General features: G+C 41.3%; 3 protein-coding genes across 3 annotated transcripts; 2 read left to right on the forward strand and 1 right to left on the reverse strand.

The window, feature by feature from the left end:
* The first annotated feature begins 226 nt into the window (after positions 1 to 226).
* vps36 (vacuolar protein sorting 36 homolog) lies at positions 227 to 7,935 on the forward strand. Its single transcript, XM_053331510.1, has 14 exons — positions 227 to 386; positions 518 to 586; positions 679 to 749; positions 1,090 to 1,204; positions 1,349 to 1,438; positions 1,927 to 2,013; positions 2,472 to 2,504; positions 2,691 to 2,768; positions 2,956 to 3,090; positions 3,251 to 3,316; positions 6,642 to 6,706; positions 7,109 to 7,193; positions 7,382 to 7,458; positions 7,593 to 7,935. The coding sequence occupies exons 1-14, from the start codon at positions 291 to 293 to the stop codon at positions 7,672 to 7,674; spliced, it is 1,149 nt and encodes a 382-aa protein (XP_053187485.1). The 5' UTR covers positions 227 to 290; the 3' UTR covers positions 7,675 to 7,935.
* Positions 7,936 to 10,177: 2,242 nt separating this feature from the next.
* Positions 10,178 to 17,581, forward strand: LOC128371214 (thrombospondin type-1 domain-containing protein 1). The gene is made up of 8 exons (XM_053331473.1): positions 10,178 to 10,230; positions 11,083 to 11,198; positions 12,187 to 12,581; positions 12,670 to 13,330; positions 14,595 to 14,756; positions 14,939 to 15,359; positions 15,457 to 15,973; positions 16,085 to 17,581. Exons 2-8 carry the CDS (start codon positions 11,147 to 11,149, stop codon positions 16,721 to 16,723), a joined length of 2,847 nt encoding a protein of 948 aa, XP_053187448.1. The 5' UTR covers positions 10,178 to 10,230; positions 11,083 to 11,146; the 3' UTR covers positions 16,724 to 17,581.
* Positions 17,582 to 17,584: 3 nt separating this feature from the next.
* On the reverse strand, positions 17,585 to 19,921 carry fgl1b (fibrinogen like 1B). The gene is made up of 9 exons (XM_053331096.1): positions 19,916 to 19,921; positions 19,699 to 19,797; positions 19,235 to 19,502; positions 18,938 to 19,097; positions 18,679 to 18,776; positions 18,441 to 18,529; positions 18,223 to 18,348; positions 18,063 to 18,127; positions 17,585 to 17,826 (listed from the first exon to the last, which is right to left on the reverse strand). Exons 1-9 carry the CDS (start codon positions 19,919 to 19,921, stop codon positions 17,646 to 17,648), a joined length of 1,092 nt encoding a protein of 363 aa, XP_053187071.1. The 3' UTR covers positions 17,585 to 17,645.
* Positions 19,922 to 20,253: the final 332 nt, after the last annotated feature.

Below are 20,253 nucleotides of genomic sequence, written 5' to 3' on the forward strand. Positions count from 1 at the left end.
ACCATAGGCTAGGACCGTCAACACCAGAAAGGACCCCTCTGAGGCAGCTTGTCAGATAAGACACAAAATTACAGCTGCTTTTGGGGATAAAATCAGTATTTATAATCGATTCATAGTAATTGTGTGTATTAATTAAATTAAAACTTTTTTTCCCCCCATGTTCCACCTTGGGGTTTCTCGACAGGCAGTCTCAGGCCATCCCTTTAGACATTACACAGGAAGTAAACATAAAATGAGCCTGCCTGTGGCGGAATTGGATAAGAGAATAAGTTGCTGCTTTTAAGGCGATCATGGATCGCTTTTCGTGGTCTAGTGGGCTTCTAGAAATAAACGAAACTTTAGTGATTCAACAGCGAGGTGTCAAACTGTATGACGGTGATGAAAAGGTATAGTTTCCTGGTCTGACACAATACGGCAGCTAAAACGTACAGGAAACAGTGTTAATAAGATATTTGATAGAGCAGCAATGTAGTAATGAGTAATAACGTGTGTCTTTTCTGTCGTATAACGTTACCAGGCTAAGCTGGATGTTGGAGTCGCCTTGTTGAGCACCCATCAGTTGATCTGGAGGGATGTAAAAAGTCATGTAAGAGATCAGTTACCTATCATATACTTCTATTTACACCTGGCCTGCCCCAAGTGTCATGACTTATTCTGTATTTTTCTTGTCATCTGTAGGAGTGCTGCATTGCCATGCCCCTGTCTCAGATCATCTTCTTTGAGGAGCAGGCTGCAGGAATAGGAAAGAGGTGACATTCTGTACATAGATCTTGTATTGTGGTCTGACTTCATATGTCCCCCCTTTGTAATAATCAACATTTAAGTAACTGTAATTTAATTAAATATTTTTCTCAGTAACTGTAACAGATTATAGTTACATTTATTTTGTAGTTAAATTGCGTTGCACCATTACATGTAAGTAGTTGCACACCAACACTGTCAATGTTATATTTATGTATTCATTTATTTTATTTAGACTATGGCATGTGGTTGAAAACTCCATGAACTGTCACTCCTCTCAACTGTCAACACTTATGACAGCAATAATAATAAGAGTGGTAAATTCACTATCTGTGTCTTATTCTGTAGTGCAAAAATAGTTATTCACCTGCATCCAGTACCTGCCAACAAGGAGCCAGGACCCTACCAACACAGCAAATACTCACACATCAAGCTCTCCTTCAAAGAACATGGGCAGATTGAGGTAATCTCACTCACACATGCATCTGAAAGAGCTTTTTGTTTTAACTTTTTGTACTCATTGCTCACGATAGACTGAGATTTCTTTACACAGACTCTTGTTCAATGCTTTATTACCTGGAAATCACATGGTGTCATTTGCTCGCAGTTTTACAGGAGGCTAACAGAGGAGATGACCCAGAAGAGATGGGAGAATACACCAGTTTCACAACCGATCCCCACAGGAACTGGCCCTCAGGTTAGAAGTAGAACAGACATTCCACCTCATTACATGTACATGGGGATGACACAACTATCAATTCAAAGTATCATCCACAGGGTGGCAGTGTTATCACTATATTCTTGGACCTAACAATTGAATCAGAACTTTTTTCAGTTTTTTAGGGCTTTTCAAAGAGATGCAGTATTGGTATGGATGTTGCTGATATATGGTCAATACATGTATCTCTCAATTGGTAGAAATTGGCATAAACATTAAATTAGGTATAGTACACATCAGTTGAACTCTACTTCACAGAGCTCAGTAAAACTAACCCTGAACACTAGTTACTACAATGTTTAATACTATATATTTTTTAAATAATACTGACTAAAATGTTCTGTAACAGCCACAATTTGTTTTCTCTTCACTGTTTTTCTTCGCCTTTCCTTCGAGGCTTTGTGCCAACTTTTAAATTCCTTGTATCTTTCACGAGGTGTGTTTTTCTTTCCTTTGTGGTCATGTAGGCAGGAAGGACACGTGCAGTGGGGATTGTCGGCATTGAAAGGAAGATAGAGGAGAAGAGGAAAGAAACAGACAAAAACATTTCAGAGGTAGTGTAAAGTAAAATACTAAAGTACTGAAAAATGTGTCAGAATGGGAATTGCAGGTGCTGTCACTGTAGTTGTCATTGAGTTATTTAGACAAAAATGGTTGTGAACACATTGAAAATTCAGAGAGATTTGAGACTTTGCTCCCGAACGTTTGGTCTCTTTTTTTCTGTCATAAAAATCTTGTCACCATCGGAATTTATAATAACTGATGTGAGTTCAAGCTGGCCACAGCCACCATGACACTGATTAGGTAACTATAGACTGAACTATGATGTGTTTATACAACTGTGGTTGGACATACTGAATGCATGTCTTGAATATAAGTTAAATTGACATCAGCCAGAGGGGTGGGGGTGTTGTGGAATGACATTTAAATAGTATCTGTAGCCATGAGGTTTTGTGGTTTATTGAATTGTGAACATGTTTTAGCACTATTACCCATTTGGTCCCTTTTCCAGGCCTTTGAGGACCTCAGTAAGCTGATGGTGAAGGTAAAAATGCTTCCCTTTGTCTTTTCATTTCTATAAGAATGGTTTTCTTTCTTGAGGTCTTCTTAAAGCTGATCTATTTATGACTATATGATTGTTTTACACATCATAACTGACTTGTTTTAAGCCCATACACTGCTATGCTGTGGACATTGTTGCTGTAAGTGATTATTCACTCTAACTTAACAGGCTAAAGAAATGGTGGAGGTGTCCAGATCTATAGCTAACAAGATCAAAGACAAGCAAGGGGACATAACAGAGGATGAGGTAAGGAGGACTTAATGATAAAAGCCTTGGTGAGGCCTGATATGAAACATAACATATGAAACATAATAATTATGTTCAGTTGCTATGATGCTGCTGTAGTACACCATGCAATCTTTACTCATAAACACCTACAGTTTGGTTTTCCTTTAGTTTTGCTGTTTATTAACAGTTTTATTCTGCTTCACAGACAATCCGCTTTAAGTCCTACCTTCTGAGCATGGGTATCGCTGACCCTGTCACCAGAGAAACACACGGGTCAGGTACACATTACCATTTGCAGCTGGCTAAACAACTGGGAGATATGCTACAGGCCCCTCTCGAGGTAAGTGTTTTGTCTGCATTAATGTGTGTTTGACAGCAAAATGATGTGTACTATGACTGTTGTGTTGATCAAGACAAATCTATTCAGTCTATGATATATACACTCATTTCAATAATCTCCATAACTCGCACTCCCTTTTTGCCACACGCTACTCTCTCAGGAGCGTGGGGGTATGATGGCTCTCACTGAGGTCTACTGTCTCGTCAACCGAGCTAGAGGGATGGAGGTAATGTTTGTATAAATGCACATACAAAATAACTGTTAGAGATTTTAATTATGCAGCCTATATGTTAATGGAGAGAGTAGAGAGTCCAGGATGTCTTGCATTGAAAGGTTTATTTACTTGGCCAAGGAGAAGTGAATGAATGATCAGTACACGTTATGTTCTCAAGTTCAAGTTCAAGTTCAAGTTCAACTTTATTGTCAAAAATCTATGTAACAGGGTTAGCACAGAAGTCTGAAATTGCGTTTTACCAGTCTCCAATGTGCAGTTAAAAAGACATGTAAAAAGACATAGACAAAAAATCTCCCCCCCCCCCCCACCACACACACACACGCACACGCACACACACACACACACAGTGTGCAAATACTGACATAATACACAACCACACGCACACACACACACACACATAACAGCATAAGTACAATCAGTGGTCATAGTAAAGTGCCAGTGGCATGGTGAAGGAAATGTTCATGGAATGTCATCCAATGACCTTGGAATGTTCATGTGGTTTTCTTCAGTGTGTTGATGAGTCTGATGGCTTGTGGAAAAAAGCTGTTTCTCAGTCTGCTTGTGCGGGACCGCAGGTTGCGGTACCGCTTCCCTGATGGTAGAAGGGAGAACAGTCTGTGTGCTGGATGAGTTGTGTCTTTGATGATGTTCATTGCCCTCTTGGAACAGTGTGAAGTGTACAGTTCATGGATGGCTGGTAGGGGTGACCTGATGATCTTTTCTGCTGTCCTCACCACCCTCTGTATCGCCTTTTTGTCTGCAGCTAGGCAGCTGCCGTGCCAAACAGAGACGCTGCTGGTCAGGATGCTCTCAATAGCACCTCTGTAGAAGATGGTGAGAGCAGAGGTGGGAAGGTCAGCTCTTCTCATCCTTCTCAGGAAGTGGAGTCTTGTCTGCGCCTTCTTGACTAGCGCAGTGGTGTTGGTGGTCCATGAGAGGTCATCTGTGATGTGCACTCCCAGGAATTTTGTGCTTTTCACAGACTCCACTGCACTGCCGTTGATGATGAGTGGGATGTGTGTTGGTTGTTCCTTTCTGAAGTCCACAGTAATTTCTTTTGTTTTGTTTACGTTGAGAAGCAGATTGTTCTTCTCACACCAGGCGATGAGTTGCTGCACCTCCTCTCTGTATGCTGAGTCATCGTTGTCTTTGATGAGGCCCACCACTGTTGTGTCGTCTGCAAACTTGATGATGTGATTCGTTTCAAATCTGGCACAGCAGTCGTGGGTCATCAGCGTGAACAGCAGGGGGGATAGCACACATCCTTGCGGCACCCCGGTGTTTATGATGGTGGTCGCTGAGGAGTTGTTTCCGACTCTGACTGTTTGCGGTCTGTTTGTAAGAAAGTCCAGCAGCCAGTTGCACAGTGAAGTGCTAATGCCTATTGTACTCAGCTTGTTCACCAGATGTTGGGGGATGACGGTGTTAAACGCAGAGCTGAAGTCAATGAACAACATCCGTGCATGACTGTTTTTGTTCTCCAGATGAGCCAAGCAGAGGTGGAGTGCTGTTGCTATGGCGTCATCAGTGGAGCGCTTGGGGCGGTAGGCAAATTGGTATGGGTCCAGAGTGGTGGGGAGGATGGATGTTAGATGGACCTTTACCAGTCTCTCAAAGCACTTCATCATGATGGGAGTGAGTGCTATGGGTCTGTAGTCGTTCAGTGATGATGCTGGTGACTTCTTTGGTAGTGGTACGATGGTGGTAGCTTTGAAACTTGCTGGTAAGATGGCTTGGTTCAGAGAGGTGTTGAAGATGTCTGTGAGGACGTCAGTGAGTGAGTCTGCACAGTCTCTGAGCACGCGCCCGGGTATGTTGTCTGGCCCTGCAGCTTTCCTGGGGTTCACCTTGAGTAGGGTCTTCCTCACGTCGGCTGGGTCCAGTTGAAGTGTTGTGCTGTCTGGGTTTGTGGGGTTTTTTGTGGGTGTTGTGGTGTTATTTTCTTCAAACCGGCTGAAGAAGGTGTTGAGTGAGTTGAGGAAGTCTGTGTTGTCCTCACACGGTAGGGGGGATGGTTTGTAGTCTGTGACTGACTGGATGCCTTGCCACAGGCGTCTTGGGTCCTTTGTGTCTGTGAAGTGCGAATTGATTTTTTGTCCATATGCACGCTTGGCTGCTCTCACGCCCCGGTGCAAGTTGGCCCTGGCAGACTTGAGGGCCTCCCTGTCCCCAGACTTAAAAGCAACGTTGCGTGCCCTCAGGAGCTCACGTACCTCCCTGGTGAACCAGGGTTTTTCGTTTGCTCTTACTATAATGTCCTTGGTGACGGTTACATCTTCCATACATTTTGTTATGTATCCTGTTACAGAGTCTGTATATTCGGTGAGGTTGACTTCCCGGTTGGTAGTGGCCGCCTCCCTGAAAACAGACCAGTCTGTGTATTCAAAACAGTCCTGTAGAGCTGCTGTGGAGCCCTCTGGCCAGGCCCTGATCTGTTTCACAGTTGGCTTGCTTCTCGTCAACAGAGGTCTGTAGGCTGGGATTAACATAACAGAGAGATGGTCTGATGAACCCAGGTGAGGGTGGGGAACAGCTTTGAAGGCCTGTCTGATGTTAGTGTAGACCTGGTCAAGTGTGTTCTTTCCCCTTGTAGCAAAGTTCACACACTTGTGGTAGTGTGGCATTACTGTTTTCAATTTGGCCTGATTAAAATCGCCAGCGATTATGCAGACTGCGTCCGGGTGTGTGTTTTGTAGTGTACTCACTGACTTGTACAGAATGGAGAGAGCCTCCTTTGTGTTAGCGCTGGGGGCGAGGTAAACAGCTGTGATGTTGATGATATTGAATTCACGCGGCAGGTAGAATGGACGGCAGTTAAGGGTTAAAAACTCAATGTTCTCTGAGCAATGACTTGAAATAACTGCAGCGTTTTTACACCACTGATGCTTCCTTCAATTCTGAAGTTTCTGTCCTCCGGGGATAGACTTTAAACCACACAGATAATGCCACAGGTTGAGCCATGCCCAAATATGGGCAGATCCAACACATCTACAATATACAGAATTTAGTCTAGCTTAGATGACACTCAGGACCTTTGTCCTCCATCCAACACTATATCAAATCTCTGACTCCAGTTACCTTTACCCCGTTCGGGAAAACAGTCAAACACTGACCTATATTGAACCAGTGCATATTAATGATGGAAAATTCCCTAACAATAACAACAGAAATTTTGCATAGCTCGTATTTGTGCAGGCATGTTCCAGCATGTTCGTTCACACTAAAGTGATAGTATATTGCAACTTTTCTATCTATGCATTCACATTCCACATGAAAGTCTTGTCAGATATTGTTATTTTTTCTTTTTCTTCCTTAGCTTTTATCTCCAGAAGATTTGGTAAACGCATGCAGGATGTTTGAGTCATTGAAACTCCCATTGAGGTGAGTTTGAGTTGAGTTTGTCATTGTGTTGTTTAATTTATCTATGCACGCTTGCATACATTCGTTTGTGTACAGACCAGGCTATGTGTATATTAAAGGAATATAGGGCAGGGTTGGCGCCTGCTTCACAGAGGAATCGGTCAGGCTTTTCCTGCCTGGCTTCCTGTTGTTGGAAGTGCTGACCAGCCCTGTGCGGTTGTCATTTCCTGCCACTTCCCAGGATTTAAAAAAAAACACCAGCCTGTTTCCCTTGTTAGCTTGCCATGCTGGTCCTTTTACCCCCATATCAGATACTGTCCTTTAGCTAGCCCTCCACTTTAGCCTAATAAAGGGTCAAATTCAGTTTAACAATAAACTGAAGCGCACGCACTCTTTCCCTTGTTTGTCTTCTCCTCTGTGTAGGCTGCGAGTGTTTGACAGCGGTGTGATGGTGGTCCAGCTGCAGTCTCACAGTGAAGAGGAAATGATAGCCTCCGCACTGGACAATGTAAGCTTTACCGTTACAAACACTATACTGGCAATGACGTAATGAGCCTAACACTGATCAAACAAAATGTTCCACTATCCTGGATTTGTATCTTAAAAGAGAGATCAAACTTCATAGGATGTATGTTTTTATCATATTTCTTATCTTACCTTTGTAGCTCTCTTTCTGATTAATCTTCTCTTCTACAGGTGTCAGATAAAGGCTCTTTAACAGCAGAGGAGTTTGCAAAGCTCTTGGGTCTCTCTGTTCTTCTGTCTAAAGAGCGGTAAGTTATCTCATAGAAAAAACAGTAAAACACCTCATACTGTAGATGAGAATTCACCAAGTAGTATTTTTGTAGTTTTGTAGTTTCTGATTTTGTGTTCTGCACTTGTCTTTGCTCCTCTCTCCTGAATCTAGGTTGTTGCTGGCTGAGAAGATGGGTCACCTGTGTAGAGATGACTCTGTTGAGGGTTTGAGATTCTACCCAAACCTCTTTTGACCTGTTGACATAATGTATTAACACAATCTTCTGACCTTACGTACAAGCAGAGTGCCTGCTGTACTTTTTTTGTAATGTATTTATCCACTATCATATCCAGTCTGGTTATGATTATTGAACAGCATCTAGTGCTGGTAGACCTCTGCAAAGAATTTCTGGGAAACTGCTCAACAACCTGCAAATACTGTACATAAAGCAAAGTGTTCCTAGATTTACTCTGCTTGGTAGAGTGATCATCATGTGTGTTTATTAATAAATGGGTTTGGGGAATATACAGTACAGCTTCTTTTTTTCTGCACTGCTCTGATTTTTAATTTAATTGATAACACCTTCCTATGTTACATAGCTTATATCTTTCTAACTATGTGTTCTGTTATGAAAAGGCACTGAGACACAGGCAGATCAGGTGGATATCAAATTAAATATACATTTATGTAGTAAATAATAATAATAACAAGAATAATAATAATGATGCATTTTATTTAAAGGCGCCTTTCAAAGCACTCAAGGTCACCTTACAAGGCACATATAACACAACAAATGAGTAAGGAATAAAACTATCTTCTGAGGATGGAGATAAATGCCCAGATGTCCAAGTTTCAATGGATCTAAACACCCTACTTCACCAATCATCTCAATTTGGTCTCTCAGTCTTGTCCAACTTTCCCTTTCCTTCCAATAAAACAGTCTTTGAACATATTAGACTTGTCTAGTATGTATCCTAGACAAGACCAAGATAGGAATAAAATACCTGATCTGCTGCCAATCCTTTTCAAAGCTTATAAAATATGGATGACATTGCCAAATGTCTTTCTTAAAGCAATCAATCCCCTCAGTGCAGAGGTTGCATTTGACTGTTTTGAAGCCAAATTAAAAGATAAGTGTCTTTATCAATAGGCACAGCAAAGCTTTTAAAACAGACCTTTCAATCAGAAAAGTGCTATCAGATTGCCATATTTATTCTTTCTACAGTATAGAAAGTAACAGAAGTTATAACAAACTTCCACCTGGTCTATGTGGCTTGCTTTCTAAATTTTATACTTGCTGCTGGGAGGTTTGCACTTGGACTTTTTAAATATTGTATGTCCCCATAGTGCTTTTCAAACACAGAATAGCAAATCCTTTGTTCCCATTGTGAAATGAGCTGAGCAGTGAGCGGTGTTTCATCTCCAGAGAAGCTTCCTGTTTTCTGCCGGTTTTCTCTGGAGAAAAAAAAATGAAGGTCTGCAGAACTGTACAGCTGATTAGATTACTCTACCATGTGGTTCACTTATTGATAGTAAATAAACTCAATTGGTTTAGGAAATCTTGAGAACTGAAATGAGGCAGATCAGATCATAATAATTAGGTATTCGTCCATGACCATGTCTTTTGGTGAAATTTTTTTCATACAAAATGGGTTCTGTTCTTGCTTGCTGAGATGAATTGATTTATACAGTGGTTCATTTTAAGTTAATCCATATCCTGTTCAAATAACAATAATGTTTGCTTTCATCAGTGGATTATAGAATAATGTATTGTCAGTCCTTTAATGTGGAGGGAAAGTGCTCTGTTAGTGTGGGATAAGTAGCTCTGCAGTTTATTGGTATGAAAGCATAGGAGGAAATTATTTATTTTGTTACCATGCCTCCTTGTGTGTGCCAGTTAGCATAAAAAGACAAAAAGAGGGCTGGAAAAACAACAACAACACAAAAACCCACATTAGTTTCTGTTTAATTGTAATCTTCCAACAGCTGATGTATGTGCAACTGGCACTTGAATCTCACATTTTTCTCCATGTAGTCACTTTCCTCAGGCACCTGTGCTGAAATCCTGTGATGAGTCAGGGGCTTGTTGCTTAATCTGATAACAATCTCCAGAATTATTTAATATATTCTGTATAATGCTATACTTTTAGTGACTGGAGGGGAAGAAGCCTGTAATTTTTACTATAGCTTTCTATAATTCTCTAAAATTAGACTATATCTTGCAAAAATTAACTTGTTTGTAGTCACCTTGTAAATGCATTCTTATATCAAATATTTTGAAAGATTTAAATAAAAAAAAAATATATATATATATATATATATATATATATATATATATATTATTGTTATTGTTATTATTATTATTATTATTATTATTAGTAGTAGTAGTAGTAGTATTACACAGAGCATAAGTTTTAGGGATTTGTAATTGGCCTTTCCCCCAAAAAGATATTCGACTTTTTTACTGAAAGAAATGGCCCGGTCTACCATTAGTTCATTAGTTTTTCTCAAAGCAGCATACTGTGAGAAACACTAATGAATTACATAGAAATACAGCTGATTGGCTCAGTGCAGCTGCAGTGCTGCTGAGCGCGAGGTGAGCGGCTCTGTCCCACGCGCTCTCACGGAACACAACACCGGCGCGCGCCTCCGGGAAACTTCACTAGCTCTGTCACGCTCATGACAGTCACTGAAATGTATTAGTAGTTTATGGGTCAGAAGCATAATGCAATGATAGCAGCACATGGAGCGGCTGGTGCTACAGTCTGCCGTGTTGGAACAGTGAAGAGGAAGAACGATGTGCTGAGATGTGAGTACAACAGCTTTATTTTACATGTAGTCTAGGAAAGACTATGAAGGTTATGAACATCACCACAAGTTATTTTTTTAGTTTAGGTAGCCCACTACATTTGGGCGAAAAGTCCAGGTTTACAGTCAGTATTCGTTTCATATTCGCGCACACTTATGGGTGAAGTTTATAACCGATTTTCAGTGACATGCCAAATGAGTAAGCACAAATACACTTACATTGACAAAAATAGGTTATTAAGGCTACACTAACTATTTAGTTGGGGTTTTTTTCTCAGTATTAATCTCAAATATACATGATTCATTTCACATGAGAATAAGGAGAACTGTCTATTGATGTCATGCCACTTTATTGGATTAATCCATTAAAAACTATCAGCAGTCTGGTGCTCCAAAATCCAATGTTTCTAATACATATGTGATTCTCTTTAATTTGTTTCTGGGACAGAAAGTCAGTAACCTACAGTATTGTGTTTGTAAAGAAACAATATGAAACTGAGGAATTTAGAACGCTCAATAGAGAAAAACAATAGTGAAAACCAATCAAACAGCAAATATTTTGCTCTACCTCACTGGACAAAGCCCTCCTTTTTCTACACATTGTGCAATGACGGCAGCTCTACATACCCATTGTGAAGACTGAAGGAAGAGGAAGACGCCACTGTAAATCCAGAATGCTCATGGTCACAGCTTCTTGCACTGGCTTTCCTGTTTTTCATACCTTTGACAAGTGCACTACTTCGTCCATGCCTCCTTCTGTCTGATGGCAACATACAAGCACTGTTTGTTGTTGTGTGCTGCCTTCTTTTGGATTATTGTTGTTTATCTTGTAATTTGCCCCTGATTTGTATAGAGGCAGGGATGGTGGAAGGGTACGGTCATGTGGAGTAGGAGAAAACAGAGGCACAGACATCGGAATGCCACAAGCTGTCTCACTGCTGACTTTTCTGCTGGCGCTCATGGGATACGGTGAGTGTCACAAAACCGTTCACCTAAACGACATAGCCTAACTCTGCGTATTCTACTGTGTGTACTTTCATTTAAACTGGAGAGGGAAGCAGGGCTGAATGAAGAGACGGAGGAGTGGAGGAGGATAATGGGGGGTGGGGGGGGGGTGTCAGCCTCTTCCTCCCCAACACCCTCCTTGAAGATGTGGGGTTTGCACAACCAGATTTACACACTATACAACACAAAAGCTATTAACATGATATGCTATGCTACGCTTTGTTTTTATACTTATACTGCACTAATGGTTTAACTTATCTTGTCTATGAAATATGTAACTTATTATTGTGGATCCACAGTGTCTCGCTTGAAAACTGAGTTGTTTATTTAGTTGTACTGAGAGCAAATTCCACCATTTGTGGTTGTGTGGTCATTAAAACTGAACTTGGTGTCACTTTTTTGTATCATGAATTATGATATGTAATTATGCGGTCAAAAGTAACATAGCAAGTAAATCACATTTCTCTTAGAGTTATTTCTAAAATGTATGAGAAAATGAGAATTCCCATTTGACTTCATCCTACCACACAGTCCAAGGTGATGGTTATCAACTAGATGTCTTAACATATAATTTAGCACACCTACACAGTTTTAAGGATAGAATCGATTCTGGAAAGCTTCCTCTCTTTTAGTGTAAACGCTATATTTAAAATACAATGCAATAGTGAAAGTGACCAACAATATATGTATTGTTTGTCTATCTTATGGAATTTCTGCTGTAAATAGAGCCAGAAACCCTGCCAAAGAGATCCAAATGATACCTTGCCAAGTCACACAAGAAGAAAATTGAAAAATGAAAAAATCACGGGTACTGGAAGCATTTCGAAAGAAAAAAGAGGAATTAAAAATTAAGGGCAAAATCTGTGAGATAACACTTCATGGATAGTGGACCTGTTCAGAATGTCTTGCACAAAGTTCATGACTTCTCACTTATGTGTATCCTTTTCTGCAGCTTTGGCAGGGCTCAATATCTGGCCCTCCTTCCACGTTGCCCTTAGCAACGCCAGCGTATTTGTGGACTTCAGCACAAAATCCAATCGCAGTTCCAATTGCAACACGAGTCTGTCTCTGATCAACACAGAAACCAACACCAGCCTCTTCACCAGGACTCTCCCTAACGACCACACTGTGGGTCGGGTGGAGTTCAACTGTTCATGCTTCCTGTATGCAGGAACTTTCCGGTTCCTGCTGAGGCAGACCAGCATCACTGCTGTTTCTCATAGAAATGGGACAAATGGCGGTAGTAGGGAGAGCACAACCTGGTGGTGGAGTTCAGAACTGCAGGTGCAGTGGCCCACCTTTCACATCGCTGTAGAGAGGGCTGGAAACCACTCAGGATCTTTTCAGGCAAGACAAACAAGGTCTCAGACTTCACAATCTAAGTGTGCAGCAGAGTGAATTATGTCCCAACATCTCCTCTTCTGTCTCTCTCCAGGTCAGGATATCCACCAATGAGTACTTTCAGGCTTGTTCCAGCGGCCTGGACTCTGCTCTCTTCCTAGAAGTCAATTATATGGAATACAACCAGATTGGGCGAAACAGCATCAACAAAGTCCGAGCCCGCACACGACATCCAATTAAACCTGTCCGTTCCCAGAGCATTGAGCTGTCATGTGCCTTCCCCTTCACAGAAAAGGACTTCATACAAGTGGCTCTACGGTCTCCTCATACAACACAGGAAGTGAAGAGCGCTGGGCCTCTCTACTTGTCCCGTATCTTTTCCTATAAGCTACTGGTGGAAAATGCCAACATTTATAAGAGTGGTTGTGAAGGGACTATGACTGTGAAGCTTGTAACCCCACCGTGTGCACACATTGATGGGAAAGTTTTGCTGTATAAGGATGCTGGTGCTGGAAGAGGGGTTGCGGTTTCCACTGGGATGGGAGCAGGAGGAACAGCACTGATGGGGTTCAGACCAGAGGAACCGTCTTCTCCTCATTTGGCCTTTAACTGGCTGACTCGGGGGGAGAATGAGACAGAATTCAACTGCTCTGTGTTTTACCCAGGGAGGAATAAATACTGCTTCCGTTTTGTTTTCAACTACAGTAGCTCCCCTAGTCCAGCACAGACCTGTTTGGTGGTTCACAGGAGTGCAGGTAAGATTTGATATATAAACACATTCCCATTTGGAGGGAAGGAAAGCTGCTTAACTTAATTTTAATCAAATATTCTCACATTGATTAAAATATGTGGTGTCATTACCATGTAGACAGTGTTCAATATTCTAAACAGTAAAGTTTAGTATGTGTTTTTACCTTTGCTAATGTGTTTGGCTGCAGTTATGACTGACTGGACTACTGATCACTGATTTCACTTTTGAAATTAAATTTAATTATATTAGTGACAGTATTTAACTGTTATTATCCTAGTATGGTACTAACTGTGATTTGTGCCATTTGTATATAACAATATGCTGTTGAGAACAAGCACTGCACTGAAAAAGAGAAAAAGAAAAGATGAACATGGAAGAAAAAGGATTGGTAGTGGGGCAGTTTTTGGTGGCATAATAAAATCAAACTTTAAGAAGAGAAATTAATAACGCATCACAAATCCCTATTTTAGGTGATGAAAGACTAAAGAAGTTATCTTTTTTGTCAATATTGAAGAGGAGCGTGACCTTGTATGTCTTAATAACTACATGACTATCTGTGTGTGACTGCCTGCGCTCTCAAAATGGACCACCAAACAAAGCTATGAAATCAATGCATCATGATAACATGGAAAACAGGCAACCTGCAGCTAGAATAACCCTCATATTGTACATACCAGTGTAGCAAATTGTACAGTAGATAATATCACAGTATTTTGAAGTATCAACCTCAGCACATAACCACTTATTCTTTATACAGATACATAATTGCATCATTCATAAGAAAATATCATGTTTAGCACCATTAAAACTAGATGTATTGTAATTAAGCCCACTTACCAAATTAAATGGAAATCCATTAAATGTGATGTTTCATGGTCGACACATTTAACATCGGTATAATTATGCACACATGGGAGTTAATCAGCCACAACTGCCCCATTCTCATTATAGAAAGATTCCTCCAGCTGTGTCCTTACTTTGTCTATTTTGGGGATAAAGCATTAACTGGTTGATGTCATATGATGTGATGGTAATGTATTTTTCAGCTGTGTGTAGAAGAGTCTGATTTGTTATACTTCCACTGGCTTTTTATTTTCTTAAAAAATTCATAGTGGAAACCTTACTGTTTTGTGATAATATGGATGAGGACAGCGTATGGGGCTCTTTAGCATGTGAACATGTGGATGAATTAGGAAAATAGTATTGTTTACAAGCTTACTCACTTACCTGCTGTTTAACATGCTTTTTGATAATCTGTTTCTTTGCAGACTCATGGGGCCCCTGGCAGCCATGGAGTGTATGTAGTGTGAGCTGTGGAGAAGGGATGAGGGAACGGGTGCGGGAGTGTTTGATGCCATCAGGTGTGGGAGAGATGCACTGCACTGTCAAGGAGAAGGAACAGTCCCTCTGTTCACTGGAGGAGTGTATCGGTCAGTCTCCCTTTTTTTCACTTTCTCTTTCCTGGACCCCCCCCCCCCCACACACACACACACACACACACACACACACACTTTTTCTTATTTTCTCACCTTAGACTATAAAATGAAACACATCTCTCTCTCACTTTGCAGCACAATAATTATGACCATTATTGTCTCCCATTCTTCCCTAGTGATGCCAGTTCCTTCTCCATCCCTCCCTCCTGTTCTTGTTGGAGTTGCACCCCTGGGTGGTAACATGGTTGTGGTGGTTGGTATATCACTTTGTCTGGCTGCGATTCTGGCCACTATTGTGGTAACGGTGTGGAGAAAGCTTTGCCAGACCCCTCAGTGCAGCTCTGTCCGCAGAGGGTCCATGCATTCCCCTGGTGGACGCAAACTTTCTGATGAGGCCTCCATTTGTGGGCACAGCCTCCAAAGACCTAGCCTGTCTGACAGCCATAGCCCACCAGTGGGCATGAGTGTGGGTGTGGCCCAAAATGGCATGCCTTCCCTGGGCAGTCAGCCTCTCCCACAGACCCTGGTGATTCCTCTCTCACATGACCCAGAAAGGCTGTCTCCCACAGGTCTGAAGATGTTGCCACCCATATTTGGGTATGTATAGAATATTATTTTCTTTAATCAGACATAGACTGTAAGTAATTTAATTCTATCAGTTCACAGTCATGGAAAACAAAATCTGTCTCCCCAGGTACCGGTTAGCTCAGCAGCAGTTAAAAGAAATGAAGAAGAAGGGGTTAAAGGAGGCCACACAGATGTACCATGTTTCTTCAAGCCCAGTCCATGACACCTTGGGAGAGACATCCGCTTCCCCCACCAACTCCCCCGTTCCCACACCAACTGGATTTGCTCAATCAGCGTTACCTTTGGGCCTCCAAGGCGACACCGATCATAGCCATTTACACGTTGCAGTTTCCTTTTCAGAGTTGCCAACACAGACCTCTAGGATCACACCAGATAGACTGAGTCCAAGAGTGGAGCTGGTCTTAGGCCCTCCCATTTCTGGACATGCAAGTCGGGGTAGCTCAAAATGGCTTGACCGCACTGCTGACTGGGTGGAGATGGTAGAGAGGAGCGGGTTATCAGGAATGGGAAATTCATATCATAAGAATCCAAATTTCCGCCGGACCTCCAGTTTTAATGACACTAAACCCCAGTTTCCATCTTCTGCACACTCCAGACACTTCAGAGAAAGGAGCATGACTCAGGTCATCTATACAGCTATAATTATGAATTTCCTATCTAAGCTACAGTGTATATGTAGATCTGTTTAAGCATTTTGTCAAAATGAACAATACTCATACTCTTATCTTTTTCAGGTGGGATCTCGGACTCTTCCTGAAGGAAGCTGTTGGACCAAAGGAGTGAGGGAGAGGCAGCCGTACTGCTCTTACCCCATTCCAGAGCATGGGGCCTCAGAATGGGCTAAATCCGGACCCCAGAGAAATGACCAGAGGAGGCCCTGGATAGAGACAGCTGTTCCTTCTCTTAACACTGAACTCAAACACACAGGAACCAACACAAACATCACCTTTGAAAAAAATGCTAAAGCCAACCTCAATGGAACTAGGGAAAGGCAAAGGGGTGGTGAGACAGGAGGTAGAGGTGGAGAGGGAATCTCAGGGATTGGGGGTCCAGCCACGGTGACTTCCAGTTCTCGTGGAATGAACCAGCTGAGTGTGGATCGGGCAGAACGGGCTGAGCAGAACTGGAACCGCCGCGGCCCATCACCTATACAGAGGAACATCCTGGCCCGGAAATTAAAGGAGGCTCAGTCCTTTTCCGCAGTCAAAGGGCGTCAGCGCAGCTCCACCTTCAGTACGTCATCCTCGGAGCAGAGGAAAGGTCGCTGCCACTCTCTGCCAATGTCTGGAGACTACAACAACAGTGACGGCTCTCCTTTCAGGCTGAGTGAGGCAGAGCAGAGGATGTTGGACCTAGATCTGCCCTCACCATAATAGAGGATTAGATGAGACAGGTTTGTAATACCACACAATGGAGGAACTGTTATTGCCATATGCATACAGTATATTCCTAACTTAAACCCTCTCCACTACAGCTCTGACATTAAACAATACACAGGTATCAGAGAGGTTGGTTAGAGATTTAGGGAGTTTGCACATCTGTGGGAAGGAAAGTAAAAATAAAGAAAAGATGTTCAAGTTAATTCAATTTATAAAAAATGTTTTTCTATTGCATTTTTAATTGTACTTATTTTAATATTCAATATAATATTTCAATATAGGCATTATAATTGAACATACTTTTGTCCAGTTTGTCAGAATTTTGCTTTTTTCACTGTATACAACCTTGTATACAGTAACTAGTGTACAGTATTTGCTATATTAACTCATATTTAACATGTCTGTAAGCACTGTAAAACACAGGATCTATCATTATTCAAAACACCACAAAAAGAGGTTAATCTTATTATTGTACACTACTAAATGTGCTGTTTTTACCATGCTGTGAAATCATACTGTGCTGTAGTGAGACATAGTTTACTGTTAAGGGACAATTTGAATGTGTCATTCAGACAAAAATCCCTCCTTTGAGAACGAGTGTGATCCAAGCAATGTTGAGCATTTTCATGTGTTTCATGTTTTCTGTTGTGTCTTGTTGCGATGCTTGAGGGCAGTCACCTATGAACAACGAGACACTGTGGCTGAGATGCAATTTGTTTTATTGTTTGAGTAATATCATACATTTTAATGATATCAAGTGCCTACTGGAAAACAGGAGTCACTGTACTTTTGATAACTGTCTCAGATAATGAAGTAAAGGGAGACATTAAAATATAAAGAATTGAAACATGCCATCAGTCTAAGTTGCACTTATTCTTTATTGTTCATTCACAAATATGAAGTGTCTGAAGTATTTTTAAATGTCCCCATCTCCACTGCCCATGGTGTCCAAGAAAACCAGAGGCCGCACCTTCATGGTGGTGTGTCGAAGGGAATACCAGAGGCCCTTCCAGGTCCCCCACACCACACCATTGTCATATTGGCCCTTGTAGTTCCCTCTGTAGTAGAACTTCCCATTTAGGTTAGCTGCATGACACCTGTAGATAGAAAATTCACAGTTCATAATATGTAAATATATATGTTGAACAAGAAGTATTTTTTGTGTAATAAATTGGAAAAACGTTTTTTTTTTTCATGGTTCACAGGCAAAACAAAATCCAGTACAGCAACTAAAACTTTTAGGAAAAGACAGTCAATCACAGTAATCAAACAAAGGGAATATCACAGATAGAGAAATGGTAATACACATTTGGCTTTATTTGAAAAGTCTCACCTGTTGAACCACCAACCTGCCTGATTCTCCTTGGCACAGTTTCCCTGAAGGTAGCGGTCATTGTCCTGTCGGTGATCAACAACATCATCAGTAGACTAAGATCAGTGATACCATAGAAGAACCATCTTAGAATGGGTAAAAAAAGGGACAGATGACTAACCTGATCCCTGGTGCTGAACTGCATGCCACTGAGGGAGGCAGACCACTGCTCCACCATCCCTCCACCACCTGCCAGAGCATTTCCAGCTTTCCCACTGTAGAGCTCATAGTGAAGACGATACTTATCCTGGAGTAGGTATTAGAGTAAGTTAATGTTTGTTGAGAGGATTACTGTTTGTTCTGAGACCAAGAAAGAATGTTGTAAAAAAAAATTCTTACAGCTTCATCTGTGATCCTGAAGTTTTCATAAAATGCATAACTTCTCTCTCCATCCCAGTCCATTAGGTCTATCTTCACCAGGTTCTTTCCTTTAGGACAGACACATACATGCAATAAATAAGACATTCAACGAGGCAGACCTTTGAGATAAAACAAGACTGTTCCAAAATAAAATGCAGTATATAAAAGAAGTACAATTTATAGTTTCAGATGTTTTGGGATTTTATTAATTGCTTACCTTCTGAGAGCAGAGAATAAATGTGCTCATTTCCCAGCCAAAACTCATCATTCCACAGTTTGAAGTCACCAAAACCATCTCTGTAGTCCACCCAGTCTCTAAAAAGAGAATTAGGTAGACCTGTTACCTCACATGAAAAAGCTGTGTAAACTCTATCAACACCTACATTGTAATCTGATGCTGGGCTTTGCAAGGATTGTGGGGCTTGTTATTTTCCCACATAATGTACTGTACATGGGGACTTTCTATTTTTACAAACCTGTTGAAGTCAACTTTTCCATGCCTACGTCTCTGAAATACTGTCCATCCTCCTCCGTCCTCCATGTCACAATAGGTCAAAAATGGCTCCTGGTGTGACTTGGGTCTGATACGGTAGAAGCCACTGGGTGCCTTCACCCTGTCAAACAGCTCAGAGCAGTCTAGGAAGGTGACATTGAAAAGACCCTAAAGATTTCTGCTTACCATAGTTACTGTTATACAGTGTACTTCACAATGCATATTAAAGACCTATAAACCTGACACTGAGAGGACAAGAAAGGATGAGAGCTTTCCTTACCTTTGTCATAGACAATTAAATTGCCTGCAGATGGGAGTGGGTTCATCAGTGTCCCATTAGAGCTGTCTAATGTCCCACTGCTGTTGTTTTTTACATCAGCATCTGTATCTGGAGTAAGGTCCGTATCAGACACCGTAGATTGTAATGGACGGAAGTATTTGTGTGTCTGCAAGTGCTCAACTTGCCAAGCCACGATGAAGAGTTTGTTTTCCAGTTTCCTTATGCTGTCCTTAAGAGCTGCAACCTCTGGCCCGCATGAGTCCACTGCCTTAAATGAGGAAAATCAAATGAATATACTAGCATCCAGAGAGCCAGGGTTGCCTCTGCAAGCGTCTGTGAAATGTTTAATTTATGGTGACTTACTGGTCTTTCTAGGAATGAAAGTTCTAAAATATTTTGCTCAGGTATTTGCTTCTTTTCAATGTAAGCATGCTCTAAAGTTCTTAGAGAGTAAGATCACCTACTGAGAACTGTGTAGAAGAAGCCTTGGTCGGGAACACCAGAGCCAAAAGCATGAACACTAGCATGCCTTTCAGGAAGAAGTCCTTTGTTGCAGTATCGGTCTGAAATGATAAAACACATAAAATATATATTTAGAAGAATATAGATGTAGATGGACAAGACAATGTACAATTCATCCTACTTTAAAAAGTCATTTTTTTTAAAGTCAGTAAAAAGTACCTTCATTTCACGATGCCTCCACTTGTTTTGTCCAGGTTGAATGTTCTTTTCCACTAAAAATGTGTCAGCATTATTTATAGGTGGGGCCGGTTCTGCATGGTCCACATTAGAGGATCCAGAGTGGACCAACCTTGCCAGACACTGGGCTCCAGCCAGTGTGTCTTTTTTTTTCTTTTATCAAGAAATCATTATTTCAAAGAGTAGCTGATCATAGAGCTGCAAATTTCCTCATGGACAGAAAGTGTTGACAGGACTCCATTCCTTACATACCACAGGTGCTGTTGATAAGACACCCCCCCCCCTTTTTTTGTACATCCTTATGTTTGGGTAAGTCATTG

The sequence above is a fragment of the Scomber japonicus genome, chromosome 13 (assembly GCF_027409825.1).
Source record: "Scomber japonicus isolate fScoJap1 chromosome 13, fScoJap1.pri, whole genome shotgun sequence".
Lineage (NCBI taxonomy): Eukaryota > Metazoa > Chordata > Actinopteri > Scombriformes > Scombridae > Scomber > Scomber japonicus.